This window comes from Artibeus jamaicensis, unplaced genomic scaffold (genome assembly GCF_021234435.1).
Source record: "Artibeus jamaicensis isolate MK-2021 breed Jamaican fruit bat unplaced genomic scaffold, CSHL_Jam_final contig_1998, whole genome shotgun sequence".
Classification (NCBI taxonomy): Eukaryota; Metazoa; Chordata; class Mammalia; order Chiroptera; family Phyllostomidae; genus Artibeus; species Artibeus jamaicensis.
Window position 1 is genome coordinate 1,948,700 of NW_026521407.1, and position 19,137 is coordinate 1,967,836.

Below are 19,137 nucleotides of genomic sequence, written 5' to 3' on the forward strand. Positions count from 1 at the left end.
CTTCCACACCTGGGACCCCAGAAAAAAATGAGGAAGGAAAGGGGGGGACAGGTAAGAGCGCTACCTCAAGAAACTGAGTCATCAGGGAGAGGCAGGGTGGGTAGAGGTAGAAGGGGGTATAATCATTCATGGGAAAAATACAATAAAAATAAACTATTAAAAAAAAGAAACTGTCATTAAAAAGTGGCCAAATGAATTTAGGCTCTCAAAGTCATGTGGAAGACCACGTTACCTTCCCCACACAGCCTCCCACCTGCAGCGGTCCTTTCATTTCAGTAAATATCTATCTTATTTGATTTTACGTTAGTCATACACTTGCTATATGATTTCATTTCTTGTCCTAGGTACCCGGTGCCGTTATACAGCTGGAAAGAAACTTGGAGAACACAAATGGACTTTTCCAAAACTCAGTTTGGTTGGAGCTAAGGTTTTCTGACTCCCCATAAAGAACTGCCCAGTTGGTTTGTTTTAACTGTGTCAGGATTTAAAATTGTTCCATATTTGCTGTGTCAAGCAAATAACCACACCTACCTCCTCAAAACAGTCATGTATTTAAGCTCTGTAACTTTAGCCTTGACATCTTTCAGTTCTATGGTTTTTAAATTATTTATTTACTTATTTTCAGAGAGTGGAAAGAGAGGGAGAGAAACATCCCTTGGTTGACCATTGCACGCCCCCTACTGGGGACCTGGCCCACAACCCAGGCACCTGCCCTGTCTGGGAATCGAACCCACAACCTCCAGGTTCACTGGCTGACATTCAACCCCCTGAGCTACACCAGCCAAGGCTCAGTTCTATGGTCTTTAAATATTTTCTTTTCAACCCCCCCCCTTAGTATGTTCTTAAGAGTTATTGATCACACCTCATTTCTACTACTTTCCTACCCAATAGTACTTACCTTTTTAGTCTTTTTAGTTCAGGGACTGGTCAATCTCTCATTTCCTTGATAACATGCCATATCCTTCAAAACCAATCTCCTTCAAATATTAACTCCCCCTTCTAACAGGAATCACAGGCCTGCCTGCTTGAGCTCTCCTTCAATTATTATTTTTTTTAAAGATTATTTATTTATCTTTTAGAGGGGAAGGAGAGAGAGAAACATCAATGTATGGTTGCCTCTAGTGCGTTCCCTGCTGGGAACTGGCCTGTAGGGAACTGGCCAGCAACCCAGGCATGTGCCCTAACTGGGAATCGAACCACGATCCTCTGGTTCGCAGACCTGCTCTCAATCCACTGAGCTACACCAGCCAGGGCCCAATTATTCAATATTTATTGTCCACCAAATTCCAAGCACTGTTGTAGGTTTTGAAGACTCAAGTCAATGGACAAAATTCTAGCCCTCATAGAGTTTATTTATATTCTAGCATTTATAGGAAATAAGTAGGAAAAGGAATAACTAAAACACGTACTCTTTGAATCAGTGTTTAGATGGGTAACTAGCTGGGTAGTTTTCTGAGGACTCGATGAACAGATGCTGGTGCATATTTCTATGCGGTGAAAGTGGTTTGTAATCTGCAAAACAAGTTAAGCCTCAAATTAAGCCTCCCAACTCTCCGAATACGTGATGGACTTTGTGCTTCCGTTTAACTAGTTACCAATTGGCCTCCTCCTTAAATTGTACAAGGGCCGATAGATTACTAAGATCTTCCTGAGTCAAGAATTTGAGTTGACGCCTTTTTTGTCCCACAGCTGGGAACAATGCACCACAAACCCCAACCCAGCGATTGCCTACATGTGGTCTTGGGACCGAGCTGCATAAAATTTACCCAAGTCATTTAATAACCAGGAAGGTTATTAGGCCACCATCCCAGGGTAAGTGAATTAGAATTTCTAGTCTAAGGCCTCATAATTTGCAGGTTTAATGAGTTGCCCAAGTGATGCTGGGGCTAAACAAATGTTTGAAAATCACAAGGATGATGGCTATACGAGATTGGAGAACACGAGCAACTCAGGAAAGTTTCTGAAAGGCTAAACTTGGGGAGATTGGGCAGGGAAGACCAGGGAGGGGAGGCGGAGCTCTTCGGGGTGTTTTTATCATAATAAAAATCCCTAATTATGCCACAACCCTCACATCAGCAGCGTCCCACCATTGCCACGGCAACCTATTTTCAGCGCTGTTCCCGCGTTAACTCCTGCTCTGGACAGGGATGCACTCAACCCAGACTGGAGAAGGGAGTTCCTCCAGGCCCGGAAGCTAGCACAGCTGCTTCCGCTGCCAGCACCTAAGATGGCGACAAGACCGTCGCCACCAAGCGAAACACATGCTCTGTATTCTGCCTAGACCCGCCCCCCCTCGGTCTCACTGGACTTTTGCAAGTCACTGTGGGAACCCTCAAAGGGGTAATCCCGCATTCCAGCGGCGACCTCCTGCCATCCCCGGCCCTAGGCCTTTATTCTCCACCCGAACAAAGCACTAGAAGCGCTCAGCCTGCACGCTTTGCTCTGCGCCCAGCTTGTAATACCTCCTGCGGCCGGCGCCTGGCAGAGGGGGGGGCAGGATGATGGGGGCGATAGGGCCTTCGCCCCACTTATTGGAGGGCCCACGCCGTGGGGCGGGCCTACACGCCCATTGGGCAGTGGATCATGCCCGTCTCGGGACTTCGGAAAAAGGAGGAGGAGGCACACTCAGCCATTGGGCTCTTTCTGCTGTCAGTCAAAGTGACATCCGGCGACGGCCACGGTCTCAGCTCGTTGATTGGAGAAACGTGTTGGCCGCAGAGGGTGGGCTTCCGAGTGAGGTGGGAGGAGGGGGCGGGGAGGGAAGCGGAGGCTCGGGAGCTCTAGGCCGGCCGGCGGCGGCAAGGCCGGGACTCGGTTTGGGGACCTGCTGTGGCAGCAACGGCGGACGCCGAGCTCAGCAGCGGGTATCCGACACACTCCTTTCCCTGATGGGAGGCGCGCAGCTTCGCGGGGCTGAGGGTTAGGGGCTGAAGGGCGGCGGGGTGGAGCCGAGGGGCAGGAGGCGGGAGCGGGCTGCGGAGCGGGGTTCGCGTCGGGGCCGTGCGCTGGGCCTGTCGGGGAGGGGCCGGGAGTCCGAGGAGACTGCGGGCTCCCGGGTGGGTTGGACTGGGGAGGGCTGAGAGCGCGGGAAGGCGTGGTGGTAGGCCCCGGCTTGGGCGCGGGGTGGGGCCATAGCGCAGGGCGGGATGGGGTTTGGCCGTAAGGGTGGGTCAAAGCCAGGAAAGTAGCACTTGTTCGTTGCTGCCCCAGAAGGCTGGAAGCTGAGGACCCGAGAGCGGGCATGGCGACTTGGTCTCAGCCGGACTCTGGTATCCGGGACAGGGTGGGACCGGGCTTAGACCAGAGGCCTCTGGCCTTAACTTGATCTTTAAGGGACCTTGTCAGGTTTCTCGAATTTAATTGGCTCTTGATAGTAATAAGTTGTGTGAGAACGGGAGGGCAGTGTAAGCTGAGACTCTGGGTCGCAATTGTGTTTACTCTAATCAAGTAAGCGCGCGCGTGCGTGCGTGCGTGCGTGCGTGTGTGTGTGTGTGTGTGTGTGTGTATAGGTAGGTAGGTGTAGATCCCTATTACCCCTTAGGATAAATTGGTAGGTGGGTTCCAACAGTGAAGAGAGCTGTGTCTTGCTTTAAAAGGTTAATTGAAACTCAAAAGTAGAGACCAGAAACTGAAAGACGGGCAGTTTTATTCCCTCCCCACTTGGCTATCTGGGTTGAGAACTTTGCCACATCCTTCTGTTTTGGCTCAGAAGGTCATGTGAATGAAAATAAAACCTGCCTATTCAAATGCTGTACCGAATAAGAATACTGGCTCAACTCCCCCTCCTATATTTCTCTTTGAATACCCCTCCGGCTTTTTTTTTTTTTTTAATGTGAGAATGATGGGAAAGGGAAAGCAGATTTCAAAGCCGAGAAAACAAAAGGCGGTATACATCTCTGTGAAGTGGTGGCCCGACCGGAATACGGCCTTTTACACTCCCATCCATTAATAACCTCTTCCTCCCCTATAGAACTGGGAAGGGACAGGACTTACAGGTAGTTTTCTTCTGAGAGATGGACAACCAGCCCTCCTTTCAGATAGGAAATGGACCTCTCATGCTAAAAATAGAAGCTGGGTAGTGGTGTGTGGGGTAGAGGGGAGGGTTGGTAAATCTGACAACATGTAAACGATTCTGGATGCCCAGGGCAGCGTCTGCTTGTCCACAGCAAGCTATGTGTTCTGGTGTTGCAAATTTAATCTACAGGAACAGGATCCTTTGATCCTTCGTGAGCAATACTTCCTTTCATAGTTGTTTTGTCTATAAAAGGATTTTGCTTTTCAGGGAGCGTAATAATTGACTTGTTTTTTCACTCCTGTACAAGTGGCTGTACAATGTATTTCCTACTTTCTGCCTTAGATCATGGTGTGAAAATTCTGGAACCTTATCCTGTTGCTCTCTTGATTCTCATTTCAGGTTTCTCTGGAAACCCCCCTGGTAAGTGTGGAGGAGGCGGGGCGCTCTGACCCAAGACGAAAGGCCGGTACTGCCAGCCAAAGAAAATAAACCTTAGGAGAGAGAAGGAAAACAAAACAAAACAAAACAAAACAAAAACGCGTCAGCTGTTCCAGAGAACAGCCTGCAGTGGAATCTACAGAGAGGACGACTAATGTGAGTGAGGAAGTGACTGTGTGTGGACTGTGGAGAAAGTAAGTCACGTGGGCCCTGAGGGCCCGGACTGGGTCCGGAGCGGTTGTACTTTCAGAGGTGAGGTGTCAAGAAGGGAAAAGTGAATGTGGTCTGGAGTGTGGCCTTGGCTCCACGGGGTGTGCGTTCCTCCGAGGCCGTCAGGGAGCTCGGCCCCCGTGTTCTGCCGGGGCGGGGTACAGGGTTTGGCACCCAGGGGGGTAACTTGCTGGCTGGAGCAGCAGAACAGTGGCCTTGATTTGTCTTTTGGAAGATTTAAAAACCAAAAAGCATAAACATTGTGGTTGTTCAGCAATGCTTTCTCTGAAGAAATACTTAACGGAAGGACTCCTCCAGTTCACCATTCTGCTGAGTTTGATTGGGGTGCGGGTGGACGTGGATACTTACCTGACCTCACAGCTCCCCCCGCTCCGGGAGATCATCCTGGGGCCCAGTTCCGCCTATACTCAGACCCAGTTCCACAACCTGAGGAACACCTTGGATGGCTATGGTATCCACCCCAAGAGCATAGACCTGGACAATTACTTCACCGCCCGGCGGCTCCTCAGTCAGGTGAGGGCCTTGGACAGGTTCCAGGTGCCGACCACTGAGGTGAACGCCTGGCTGGTCCACCGGGATCCGGAGGGGTCTGTCTCTGGCAGCCAGCCCAGCTCAGGCCTTGCCCTCGAGAGTTCCAGTGGCCTCCAAGATGTGACAGGCCCGGACAACGGGGTGCGAGAAAGCGAATCGGAGCAGGGATTCAGTGAAGATTTGGAGGATTTGGGGGCTGTAGCCCCTCCAGTCAGTGGAGACTTAACCAAAGAGGTTAGTGGCCACATGGAGGGGTCGGGGGAGGGGGCTGGCTGGGCATGCGGGTGGGTTGGTTTTGGAGAGTTGTGGTGGTCACACTACTGACCCCTGTAAAGAACCACCAGAGAGGCTCTGGTAGGCGGGGGAGTCTCAGACATCGTTCCTGGGTAGAATTGGGCTGAATTGTCTGACCGGGACTGGGGGCTGGAAGCATTTCCTGTGTTGAACCATTGGCCCACCTCTGAATGTGCTGTCAGGGCAGTGGGAGGTTCTTAGAACATGCCAGTGTGTTCACTGCTCAGATTTCAACATGACTTCTGGAGGCTTGGGCTGGGGGAGGGAGTCACGCTGTGATGGGCTCTGGTGTGGTGTGTATCTGTTGCTAAGACGCAAACACTCTGTGGACTCGTGCCTTCTGCTTCCCCCCACAGCCAAACGCATGCATATCCTGAAGTTCTCCTTTGTGGTTAGTCCCCTTGTTTTAAGGGCATGATAAGTACTGTCCTGGGCCTGAGCCAAGGGGTAGATTTAGATAGTTATTCTCGGTCCAGTGAGGATCAAGGCCCCATCTTTGCTAAGGCCCACTGCAGGGAGTTGGAAGGTAAGGCCTGGGAGCTAGAAGAGGAACTGTGTTCTGCGACCTAAGTCGGCTTGCTTTGAGCTGTCACATCATTAGCTCCTGACATGTGGCTGACACGTGGTTCTGGGCAGAAAGTGATGATGCAGTTGCCTTTAATGATATTGATGGCTGCTGCTGCCCCTACCCTACCAATGCGATGATAAGATGGCTTTGAACTCTTATGTTTGGTCTGTTTGCCTCTCAGCCCCAAGGAGCTTTACAGAATGCTCACTGCAGTCTCCTGGCCATTAGGGAAAGAGAAGACGGGGTTGCACTGGGTCGGGCTTCCCGGAACTGAGTTTTGGGGGTTGAGAGTGGGGAGAAGGGATGTAAAAAGTGTTGCACGTGCTGAGCTTGCCTTTTTCTCCCAACAAGTCAGACCACGTTTTGCCTTCAAGTGTCTTGTACTGAGCTCAGTTCTCTGAATGGTGGGGACTGTCAAAGCATATGGCTTCCTCTGGGCTGGAGGTCCTAAGCTGGAGGGATTTTGCTCCCCAGGGGACATGTGGCAATGTCTATAGACAGTTTTGGTGGTTACAACTAGAGGAAGTGCTATTGGCATCTAGTGGGGAGAGGCCAGGGATGCTGCTAAACTTCCTAAAAAGCACAGGACAGTCCCCAAATGTCAATAGTGCCAGGGCTCTGCTGGCTCACACTGATCTACTTTGAGAGAGACTGGAATGGTCTGAGCGTGGGAGTGCGTCTTTCCTTAGATCTTACAGTGCTGCTGGGGCTTGGACCTCTCTACCTTCCGCTTCCTCTGTCCTGTCCCTTCGGGTGGACTCCAGTCTCGGCACAGTGGTCTGAAGAAGTAGGCCTCCCAGCCTCCTGTCCGGTCCTCCTGCTGTATTGTAGCTTCCCTGGGGGTGGGTGTGACTGGGCTTGCTCTTGGGAACCCTGTAGGGTGGCTCCATTCCTCTTCCTGCCGGCAGCCCTCCTGGGATGGCACATTTGGGTTGTGAGGTGCCGAGGGTGGACTTTGACCCTGCGTTCCTCCGTTTCTTGGCCTTCGAGAAAGTTATGTTTTCCCTGACACCAGGCCTTCCCTGCTCCCTTTGGGGGCTGGTGGAGGGTCAGCATTAGGGGCCCAGGCTGGGCATGGGGCAAGGGAGGACTATTATGTGTCCAAAACATTTGCTCAGTAACTCATGGATAAAAATACCCAGGTCTGGGGCATGTGACAGGCATCACTGGAGCTGGTATTTCCCTGGGTGGCAGAGCTCCCCTGCTGCCAGGCCTGTTCGATGGACAGCCATCGCCCAGGCCCTTGTCAGGGATAGGATTCCCCTCGAGGCTGGCACTCTGCCCAGAGCAAAGTGGCCAGTGTACAGCTCTTTCCAGGCCAGGAACGGTCTGTGACCAGGGGAACGGACTGTCCCTGACCTGACCTTAGGCTCTAGGGGAGCAGCAGTGAGGAGGGGAGTCAGAGCTGTGATCTGATTTTTGTCAGGGGCTTTTTTCCTGCTCTTAGAGATGTGGGCCAGGGGTCAGGCAGCGATGCTCCAGGACGAATCGAGGATAAAGAGGGTGGGGGGTGTTTGTGGCTCGGGCCTTGGTGTTTCAGAACACCTGCCTACCTCAGAGCTGGCCTTCAGGCTCACGTCTTCCTCCTCTTGCCTGGGGCTGGTCAGCACTGTGACATTGCCGCACATGTGCAAGTGGCGTTTTCCCTTCCTCTGGTCTGGCCTGTTGCAGGGCGACAAAGCCACTGGCTGAGTGGGTCTGGGTGCACTGGGGTTCCTGCCCGGCCTGGCGTTTGATCCTCGGGCTGGAGGACAACTGGCCCCAGCCCTTGTGAGGAACGGGAAAAGAAACTCCTTTCCACTTGGGGGCACAACTTAAATTCCCGGAGAAGCTTCAGGAGGAGTGTCTGCCCAGTCCTGAGTGGGCTGGGGAAGCTGGATGCGACTGGAGGGAGAGTGGCACCCCTTCCCCCCAGGGCTCTCTCACTGCACCACCCCCGCTGGCTGACTGGGCTGGGTGGGGCTGCCCGCCCCTGGGTGCGTCTCCTTGAGGAGACGGAGGCGGCTCAGAGATGGGCTGGTTCCTTGCGGCAGCTTCTCCAGCTGCCCTGGTGCAGAGATTGGCTACCGGCTGCAGCTAGGTAACAGGCGGTGGGAGGGGATTGGCTCTTTCCGCATCTCCAGCGGAGACTTGGGGGAGGAGATTGGCTCTCGTCGCATCCTAGGTAACGACAGTGGGAGGGGATTGGCTCTTTCCGCAGCCCAGCTGCTGACCTGGGGGAGGGGATTGGTTCTCTGCAGCCTCAGCAGTGACCTGCGGGGTGGGAGGGGGAGGGGATTGGCTCCTTGCTGCAGCCTAGGTAACAAGTTTGGGGGGCGTGGGGAGGGGGAGAGAGGGAGGAGTGGGAGGATAGGCCCAGGAGGGAGCTGGCTTTCCTCTGCAGCTTGAGCACGGAGCATGGGGTGGGAGTCCCATCTCACTGCAGCCTCTGCGGTGAGCTCAGGGTGGGGGCTGCCGGGTGCCTGAGTGGAACTGGGGTTGTGAGGTGGGAGGGGGCTACTCAAGGATGGAGGAAGAGGGCTGGGCTGGGCCGCCCAGGCAGCAGTACGGGCGGGGCACCTCCTCAGGCCCCTCGGAGCTAGCTCGGGGCCACCCTTCCAGCCTGGTGTGCTCCCTGCAAGCCAAGAGCTCCTTGCAGCCCCCTGTCCGGCTTCCCTGCACCGGCTGCCCCGGGGCTCATCTTGGAGACCATGACCCGCCTGGACCGCAGCTCTCACAGTGGTGGGGGCCCTGCCAAAGGGAGCAGGCCCCTTAACTCTTTGCTGGCTGGTCACCGGGTGGCCCAGCCCCCCTCTGCTTCTGGGTCCAGGGCTTCTGTTCAGGTTGGTGTATGTGGGGAGACCAAAGGGAGAGGTACACGTGGTGGGAGGTCTCAGGATCCGGGAGGGCTGTGGTTGGGAAAGGGCACCTGGTCAGCGCTGGGGGAGGTGGGTCTCCTCTGAGAATACTGCTTTCTGAAAAGTACCGGCTTTTTAACCTCTGAATGGAAGGCAGTGGTGTAGTGTTTCTTTAGCCATAGGGGGTGGCATGCAGAAAGGCTGGAATAGCTCTTATATGTTGGGGTTCCATGCTGGTGGCAATGGGGGTGACAGTTGGTGCAGGAACTTTAAGATCCACCAGGGTAGGGCAGAAGGGAGGCGTTTTGGTACCTGAGGCAGCAGTTGTGGCCAAGTGGTGATGGGGGCTGTCCTTGAGTGGATTGATTAATGGGGAGTCAGGGAGCCCTGGGGTGTGGTAAGGGAGTGAGAGCTCTGGTGGAAGGGGGCACCGCGGAGCAGGCCTTGGCAGGGGTGGGGTGCCCAGTGAGAATCAGCTGACTGCTTGAAGCTCTCCTGGGATCAGCAGCTTGCTAGGATCAGCTGAGAGTGGGGGTTCTGGCAGGGATGGATCTTGAGGTGAGCCTGGGCTTTAAGAGTTGTGGGTGTTCAGCTTTACTCCTGCCTCAGCCAGGAAGGGGGAATGACTTTAGGAAGGACTGAAGACAGCCTGTCGTTGTCATTGGTTGCATCAGGTGGTTGCAAATGCAGGGATTTTCCTCTCTAGCCCACCCCACCCCTTTATGCAAATGAAAATGGCACCACAGGCTGATGCAAGCCCGGCCACCACAAAGCAATTCTGCATGACAATTCGCCCTTGCTTGCTGTGGCCAGCTTCCTACAAACCATGTTTTAAGGGATTCCCATTCCCTTAAAATTCTGAACTTGCCCTTTGCTTCTTAGAGGAGGTGGCCCTACCTTTTGGCCGGGCTGTTTCTGTTTCAGATCCTGAGCCCACAGACCTCCTGGGTTTTTTTGGAAGCTGGTGTCTGGATGAAGCCTTGCTGGCCCAGACTGGCAGGGAGTAGAGTCTGAAGGGAACAGTGGGACTGATGCTAGGAAGGGCCTCAGAAGCAAGACAGGGAGGGAGGCAGGGGCCGCTGGACCTGTGAGCTAAAGTCATGGTGATCTGTCTTTCAGGACATAGATCTGATTGACATCCTTTGGCGACAGGATATTGACCTGGGGGCTGGGCGTGAGGTTTTTGACTATAGTCATCGCCAGAAAGAGCAGGATGTGGATAAGGAACTGCAAGATGGAGCGGAGCAGGAGGACACCTGGCCAGGCGAGGGCGCAGAAGTTCTGGCACGAAACCTGCTAGTGGATGGAGAAACTGGGGAGAGCTTCCCTGCCCAGGTACTCTCACCTCTGCTCAGTCCCAGAAACTTCTTAGAGAAGGCAGTTGTGTCTGTGGGGGGGACCTGGTTGTGTATTTTGGGTTGGGGTCTCCAAGTCAGTCACAGTGAGTGGACTGAGAAAGGAGTGCAGGAGCACAACAGCAGCAGAGGGGCCAGGCCTTGGTAACAAACAGTCCAGAGGCAAAGCACCTAGCAGGTCCTACCTGTGTCAAGCTCTTCCACCCTCTCTCGGTTCTACCCTGGAGTTGGGGACTTAGGGTTAGTCTCCAGCCCAGGAGTGGAGTGAAGAGTGTAGACCTGCAACTACACGGGTCCTCGGTCAGCAGCCCCTTGGGAAAGCTGAGGAAGAGGCTTCAAGCCTGCAGGCAGCCAGAGCCCAGATGAGTCAGACTTACAGTTGCTGTTGCCACAGGTGCCTGGTGGGGAGGACCAGACAGCCCTGTCCCTGGAAGAGTGCCTTAGGCTGCTGGAGGCCACCTGCCCCTTTGGGGAGAATGCTGAGGTGAGCAGGACTCTAGGAAGAGCCCCCAGGCCAGCAGGGCAGGCTGCACATGTGTTCCTCTGTGGGTGCCGGGGGGCCAACTCTTGGTGTTGGCCTTGTCCTGGCTGCTGGGGTGAAATCAGAGGAAGGAAGGAACAGAACCTCAGGTGGCAGTCTTTGGGAGGAAAGCAGAAGACTGGTCTTTCCTTCTTTCTCTGTTAAAGCCTCTGTGTTTTGCCCTAGTTTCCAGCAGACATTTCCAGCTTAACAGAAGCAGTGCCTAGTGAGAGTGAGCCCCCAGGTCTTCAAAACAACCTCTTGTCTCCTCTCCTGACGGGAACAGAGTCACCATTTGATTTGGAACAGCAGTGGCAAGATCTCATGTCCATCATGGAAATGCAGGTAGGACTATCAGAACAGAGCACAAAACCTGGAATATTAGCACTCAGTTGCTTTCCCCCTGTGGGAAGAGAAAGCCTACCATCTCTGTCTAATCCATAGGAAAGTGGGGACACTGACAGGTAACTGTCTAGGTGTCTCCCTGGGGCAGTGGGGGGTAGTCAGGAGTAGGGTTTGGGTGAAAACCCCAGGGCTTGAGCCCTCTGGAGTGGGCCTGCCTCCGAGGCATGCCTTCTTTCCCTTCAAGCAGAGTCACTCAGCTGGGTGCTCCCAAGGGCTAGGGTGAGTAAAAGTCATCTCACTTCGCCCTCGCAGTCATCTGGTCAGCCCATTATCGTCTTAAAGGTGCAGAGATGGCTCTGGCTGGTGTAGCTCAGTGGATTGAGCGCGGGCCTGCAAACCAGACAATCGCGGTTCGATTCCCAGTCAGGGCACATACCCGGGTTGCAGGCTGGTTCCCTGCAGGCCAGTTCCCAGCAGGGGACGCACAAAAGGCAACCATACATTGATGTTTCTCTCCCTCTCTCCTTCCCTTCCCCTCTAAAAATAAATAAATAAAATCTTAAAAAAATAAAAGATTAAAAAAAAAAAGGTGCAGAGATGGAAGCTCAGACAGGTTGAGAGAGATGCCCATGGTCATAGAGCAAGTAGTGTGCAGCCAGGTGTTCCCATTCCAAGGCTTGGTCTTTTTACTGGGCTGATTTAGCAGTGAAATGGTAGTCATTGTTAGGTGTTTTCTTAAGTTTCCTTCCAAGATGAGGAAGAGTATGGCCAGATGTGAGCTGGTCAGTCCCACACGGGGGGAACACATGGGGAGGAACCCATTTCTGCTCAGCCTAGTGGTTGGATGGGGGCGGGAGCTGATGCTGTGTGTGGTCTTCATACCCATGGGATTGTGTCTGTGTTGGGTGCTTGCTAGTGTTAGCCTCCAGCCTCACCTGGGGAGGGAGTCTGCACTGAGTGAAAGGTGACACTCTTCTTCCCTCCCAGGCCATGGAAGTGAACACATCAACCAGTGAAATCCTGTACAATGCCCCTCCTGGAGACCCACTGAGCACCAACTACAGCCTTGCCCCCAACACTCCCATCAATCAGAATGTCAGCCTGCATCAGGCATCTCTGGGAGGCTGCAGCCAGGACTTCTCGATCTTCAGCCCTGAGGTGGAGAGCCTGCCTGTGGCCAGCAGCTCCACTTTGCTCCCGCTGGTCCCCAGTAATTCCACCAGCCTCAACTCTACCTTTGGCTCTACCAACCTGGCGGGTCTCTTCTTTCCACCCCAGCTCAATGGCACAGCCAATGACACCGTAGGGCCCGACCTGCCTGACCCACTTGGGGGTCTGTTAGATGAAGCCATGCTGGATGAGATCAGCCTGATGGACCTGGCCATTGAGGAAGGCTTTAACTCCGTGCAAGCCTCCCAGCTCGAAGAGGAATTTGACTCTGACTCAGGCCTCTCCTTGGACTCCAGCCATAGCCCTTCCTCTCTGAGCAGCTCTGAAGGCAGTTCTTCCTCCTCTTCTTCCTCCTCCTCCTCTGCTTCTTCAGCCTCTTCCTCCTTTTCTGAGGAAGGTGCTGTCGGCTACAGCTCTGACTCTGAAACTCTGGATCTAGAAGAGGCAGAGGGCGCTGTGGGCTACCAGCCTGAGTATTCCAAGTTCTGCCGCATGAGCTATCAGGATCCGTCTCAGCTCTCCTGCCTGCCCTACTTGGAGCATGTGGGCCACAACCACACGTACAACATGGCGCCCAGTGCCCTTGACTCTGCTGACCTGCCACCACCCAGCACCCTCAAGAAAGGCAGCAAGGAGAAGCAGGCTGACTTCCTAGACAAGCAGATGAGCCGGGATGAGCATCGAGCCCGAGCCATGAAGATCCCCTTCACCAATGACAAGATCATCAACCTGCCTGTGGAGGAATTCAATGAGCTGTTGTCCAAATACCAGCTCAGCGAAGCCCAGCTGAGCCTCATCCGGGACATCCGGCGTCGGGGCAAGAACAAGATGGCAGCACAGAACTGCCGCAAGCGCAAGCTGGACACCATCCTGAACCTGGAGCGGGATGTGGAGGACCTGCAGCGCGATAAAGCCCGACTGCTGCGGGAAAAAGTGGAGTTCCTCCGGTCCCTGCGGCAGATGAAGCAGAAGGTCCAGAGCCTGTACCAGGAGGTGTTTGGGCGGCTGCGAGATGAGAATGGGCGACCTTACTCACCCAGTCAGTATGCTCTCCAGTACGCCGGGGATGGCAGTGTCCTCCTCATTCCCCGCACCCTGGCTGACCAGCAGGCCCGGCGACAGGAGAGGAAGCCAAAGGACCGGAGAAAGTGAGCCTGGGGTGGAAGGGGGGTTAATGCTCACCAAGATTGAAACTGGAGAAGGGCTGGGCCTGGACCTGGACCTACAGCAGGGGGACTTGAATGCCTTCTTATCCAATAGATCTCAGATGGGATGACTGTTGGTCAGTGGAAGAGGCGGGTGCAGGTGCTGTCTGGCTCAGCTTCCCCCACTGGGGAGTGGAAGTAGCCAGACTGTTTGGGTGGACAGGGTCCTCACTCATCCCCCTTTCATTTGAGGGAAGGGGTGGGGTGGTGATGGCATTGATGGAGGCTTGACGAAGGGGAGGAAGGGACTTGTGAAAGGAGACAAAAGTAGAAAGTCTCATTCCAGGAAGAAAGGAAAGAAACCAAAAAAAAAAAAAAAAGCTTGAAGAAAAAAGTGCAGGTTAAGATTGAATCTGACCAGGATTCCAGGCAGCAGGTTTTAGGTCGGACTAGGTAATTGGTGTGAGTAAACCCCACTTCACCCCAGGGGAGGTGTGGAACAGACAGGGTGGGTTCTGGGAGGGGCTTTGTGAATTCTTTCTGCTCCCGCACTTTGGCATCCCTGGAGGGGAGGCTCTTTGATATTTCCTTGAATGTTTCAATGCCAGGGAGCCACTGGGACCCAATACTAGCTCGGAGGGTTAGGGTTAAAGGGTGGAGCGAACAGGAGAGGATCACAAGGCCCAGTGTTGCAGGAGCCCCAACACCAAGCATGCCACTCACTGCCCTGCCACTCCATCTCCCTTGGTGCCTAGTCACCCCTGAGCTGAGGCTCCCACAACTCCATCAGAACCTGCATGCAAGTGCTGTTCTCTTCCCGGCCCCTCACTGGCTGCCCAGAGCTCTTCTGCAGCTGGGGTGCTGGCAGTGCCCCAGTGATGGGCCTGCAGCCTCCTGGGGGCTGTTTTGACGCAGTGGGGGTGATGTGGAGAAGCCAGGCAGTATTCAGCACAATACTGGGGAGTGAACCCCTCAGGCCTCCCACCAAACAACTGGGCTTGTCACTGGAAAAGACAAACTACAAAACCCAGCAACAACAAAACTAGTCCTCTTAGAGTTTCCTGCGCTTTTTTTTTTTTCCTAAGGGCTTTGAGCCCTTGTTTCACTTATAGGGTCTAGAATGCTTGTGTTGAGTAAAAAGGAGATACCCCAATATTCAAAGCTGCTAAATGTTCTCTTTGCCATAAAGACTCCGTGTAACTGTGTGAACATTTGGGATTTTTCTCCTCTGTCCTGAGGTCTCCGTCTGCTTTCTTTTTTGGGTGTCTTCCTAGGAGAATGAGAAGTGCATGTGATGGCTGTTGAGAGCACCTCCCCCACCCCAGGCTCTTGGCTACAGGCAGCTTCTCAGCACCCCCAGCTCAGCAAGGGCTCCTTGGAGGACTGCCTGGGGGAGGCAGAGGGAAGTGCCAAGGTAGCCATATGGTTCCAGGACCAGTGTCTTTATTTTTTTAAATGTTTGCTACTGCTGCCCCCCACCCCTTTGGAATAACAGGAATGCTTTGAGTGGGGGAAGTGCCAATTCTCCCCATTTGGATGGGGCAGGCAACACATTAACTGAGCAGTAGGAGCCTGGGAAGTGCTTTTATAAATTATTTTCCTTGTAGATTTTATTTTTAATTTATCTGTGACCTGCCAGGGAGAGGAGAGAGAGAGAGGAGGTTGTGAACACGAGACAAAATAAAATAAAATGGATGATTCATTCTCAAGTGCAGTTTTTCCCTATCTTGAACTTAAAACAGTGAATAGGCCTCACGAGGGCTGGTCACTGTGTGGCTGAGGCAGTGCTCATATGGGAAAGGGAGAGGCTAATGAGTAAAACAAAATAGTCTTAACTGCTGTATTAGTAAGCCTTCTGTGCATGTGTCGGGTACCTCTTTCTAGGGTTTGCAGGCTCTGTCCTCTCAGGAAGGATTCAGACTCCTTTTGGCCTTTCTCACAGGGTAGGCTAGGTGGAGCTGGTATCCCCTGGCACAGCTCTATTTCCTGTCCACCTCTAACACTGCATTTGTCTTGACTGTGCGTTATTTCTCTGGTGGCCCCATCTGCCAGTGTTGCAGAGCACTGGAATGTAGTCACACAACTTGTGATGGTGAAAACCTGAGAAGCAACAGGACCAACACATGCCAGGTGCTTCTGTTGAACCGAGTAAGGCCACAGGGCTTGAAAAACAGGAAGCTAGACTCCAGGTTTTGAGGCATCAGAAAACCCCAGCTGAGGTGACCAAAATCTGTCCTCCCCCCAAAACACCTGACAATACCAAGCCTTTGGTGTGCTGATGTGACAAGGTACTGAGTGGTTTCTGGAACTGCCACATGCCCATCTTGAGGAAGGTAGCAAGTGCCTGAGTAATGATGGCTCACTGGCAGTCTAAGATGCACTGACAAGGTTTACGACCAGAAGCTGTGATCTTGAGTTCCCCTGTACCACTGTGTGACCTGGCCTGGCCTTGTCCTTCAGCGATGCTGCGAGTTTATCCTAAGGAATGGAATAAAATTCCAGGAGTAACATTGACATCTCTAGTTGGAAATATTTGTTCATATACAAACAAGCTCTTCCCTAATTAGAAATTAGTACTTGTCAGCCACATAAAACCAAGACTCTTAAAGGAAAAAAAACTATAAAAATTTGAAAAACTAATTCATGCTAAAAAACAAATTATATGTATATATGAGTGAACTGACAAAATTCAGAGTAATGTTTTTGTATCCCTTCTAGAACTGTATAGGTACTTCGGTCTTTTTCATATAGTATTAGTATAGTACTATATAGTACTATAGTAATATAGTACTATATAGTACATATAGTACTATAAATTTTATCCTGTTCTGCAACTTACTTTTTTAGCTTAATCGATGTAAAGATTTTTCAAGCAAAAAACCCTCCCTCACCCCCTTTGCTAGTGTTGCCTCTGCTCTTAAAGTATTTTGTCATGTCCCTCTCCCATGTTGCTTTGTGGAGAGATGCACAGACAGTTGTGTCTGAGATCACACTGCTGATTAGCTGGGGCGCTGAGCCAAGTTGGTCAGCACTGCTGAGGGGCTGGCCTCTTTTGCTGCTGGCAGGTGGAGTTGGTGTTCAGCTTTGAGGTTTTTTCTGGCAGGGAGACATGAGGACTGAAGGTCTGTGAAAGCTGTTACACCTAAGACAGGAAGTGAGAAGAGATCGTAGGGTTGGCAAGAAGATGGCTATGAACAGGCTTTGATCCTTTACTAAGGACTAAACTTCCTAGGATGGGGGTAGGTTTGCTTTGTCTTGAGTTCAGCAGTCCTGGGCTTCATTCAAATCAATTTTCTGTACATCTTAATTCATGCAAGAAGATGGAAAGACACCCATTGTTTTAAAATTTGCCCTGCACAGATCTTACCAGTGAAAGGGTGGAGGGAGCACTATAGTGATCTAGAGCCAGTGTCTGCAAGACCTGGCCTCTGTGGGTGACTCCCTGCACTTACTGGGAAAATTAAACAGAAACTAGTCAAAACAGCTGGTGATCTGGCAGGTACTTTCCAAAGAACCTGTCATCTTCAGGGTGCTCTAGTCCCCACTTTTACAGACCTGGGTTATATCAGGCCTTGCTGTTCTACAGGTTTCTTCTGCAAATAGCTGGAAAAACAAGTGTCTTGCAGGCAAAATAACAGCCCCACCACCCTCCAGTTTCCTATACCACATCCAGTAGGCACTGACCTAGAGCTACAGCTTAGAAGCTCAGACTGAGTAAGTAGTTTCAGGGCACATCCAACCAGAAGTCAAAAAAATCCCTTAACCTAGTTTCCTTAATACTATCTATATACAAATACAAGTACCAGACCGATGCCTCTCTGGAAGTCATTTTCTCAGCCAAGTATAGAAATTCTCTAGCAAAACCCATGTGCTTGATTATTTTAAGTGGTTAAGCCCTGTTTTCCTACCACGGATTCATCTGGGAAGTGGATAAGGACCCAAAGACCCCTGACTCGGTATTTTTCAGTGTACTAAGAACAGTAACCCTCTCACTTTTCTTCTCACACAGAAGTCCATGATCCTCCTTGTTTCTAGTTCTGACTTCATCGTGGAACATGCAGGGACTCTGGGGAATACATGGGACCTTAACACCTGATTTGAATCCTAGTCCTTGTTCTGTCCAAGGAGTCTTTGAAAGTTCACACCTGCCTGAATTCGTTGAGAAACAAGCCAGCACACAAGTTGTCTCCTGAGGAGAGTATGGGACCTTGCTAAAGAGGTGTGTTTTCAAAACCAATTGGATAGAAACTTGTCTCCCTTTTTGAATCCTTTCCCAGTCTAACTTTAACTGCAGACTGGAAGAGATAGGCTGCACAGTATATGTTACTTCATTCTAGATGCTATTTCAACCAAGGAAACAAAACCTGGTTCAGTTCACATGGGGAGACAGAGAAGACGACCAGAGTTGGTGCTCTACCCTGTCCCAGAGCCAGGCCCCAGAACTGCCCAGCTTGACCCCAGGCTATGCAAACTAAACGGCAGGACTGGTCAAAGTCAACTAGGACCGAAAAGTCCACGTGGGGTAGAGAGTGGCTTTGGTACTGTCACCACCACGCAAACCAACAAGGTCACAGTGCAGACCCAGACCTGCTTGCTACTGAGTGTTTTTAACACAAGCTATTTAAAATAAAAACTATAGAACTGAATTGTCAGCACATATTATAACAACATTTCAACCTTACCTTGAAGCTCTCTGGCCACCTCAATGGCCTAAGGGTGGAAAAAAGCCTTAGATACAGATTACAGTTGACCCTTGAACAATGTGAATCATACAGGTCCACGTTTTTAAAAATACTCTAATAGTATTTTATGATTTCAGAAATAACTTCTTACTTTAAGACTATAGTATGTAACAGTACATAAAAATATGTGTTGACTTAATATTATTGGTAAGGCTCTGGTCAACAGGCTACTGACCTACTGTTTTTCAGTAGCCAGGTTACTTGGATTTCAACGGTGTGGGGGAGGGGTACCAAGTGCCCCAACCCGTGTTGTTCAAGGGTCAACTAACTCTACTCACCCCCACAGAGCAGGGCCAACTATGCTTTTCATCCCTACAGATAGTTTCATTTCAGATTTCATTTGCTTTCAATATTTAGCAGGAAGCTCTCAAGGCCAAGGTTAATTAAAAGTCACTCATAAAAGAGATGAGCAACTTGAACACACTGGCTAGGAAAGCAGTAACTTTTGCAGAAAACCTCAGTGCCGGATGGTCATACCAAGGGTGATGTACATACAGATCAGAGAATGATGGTTGTCTGGGGATCTTTTAAGCTCCTCTATCCAACTTCCTTATCCACACACCAGAACACCAGGATGCCTCTGGTGAAGTCAAGACTCCTTCAAGCTGCATGCTGGCCTGGTAGTGATACCAGTATTTCAAATTCTAGAGGAGGGAAAAGACTGAGTCTGGACTTAATTCAGTCCTCTCAGGTCTAAATTTTTAAATGAGAACATCCTCATAAAAAGATCCAACTTGCAGATCAAACTAATACTAATACCAATCAGATAACCTAGTCAGATTAATTTGATCTCAAACAGAACCCAGCTCCACATATAATTCAGGATCTGGAGCCACTGCAGAAAATTTGTATTTCAGAGTTCTAGTTCCACCAAATTATTTTGTAAATGGGCTGCCAAAACAAGCACACTACCAAATCATTTTGGAGTAGCAATTTCCTCTATCAT

General features: G+C 51.5%; 1 protein-coding gene across 5 annotated transcripts; it reads left to right on the plus strand.

The window, feature by feature from the left end:
* The first annotated feature begins 2,750 nt into the window (after nt 1-2,750).
* NFE2L1 (NFE2 like bZIP transcription factor 1) lies at nt 2,751-15,963 on the plus strand. 5 transcript variants are annotated; one of them, XM_037149995.2, is made up of 6 exons: nt 2,751-2,864; nt 4,415-5,449; nt 10,034-10,249; nt 10,664-10,753; nt 10,976-11,134; nt 12,122-15,963. In XM_037149995.2, exons 2-6 carry the CDS (start codon nt 4,940-4,942, stop codon nt 13,454-13,456), a joined length of 2,310 nt encoding a protein of 769 aa, XP_037005890.1. In that variant the 5' UTR covers nt 2,751-2,864; nt 4,415-4,939; the 3' UTR covers nt 13,457-15,963. The 5 variants fall into 5 exon arrangements, with proteins under 5 accessions (XP_037005890.1, XP_037005892.1, XP_037005893.1 ...); XM_037149997.2 differs by having other exon boundaries at nt 10,067-10,249; XM_037149996.2 differs by lacking the exon at nt 2,751-2,864 and adding an exon at nt 3,166-3,269.
* The last annotated feature ends 3,174 nt before the right edge of the window (nt 15,964-19,137 follow it).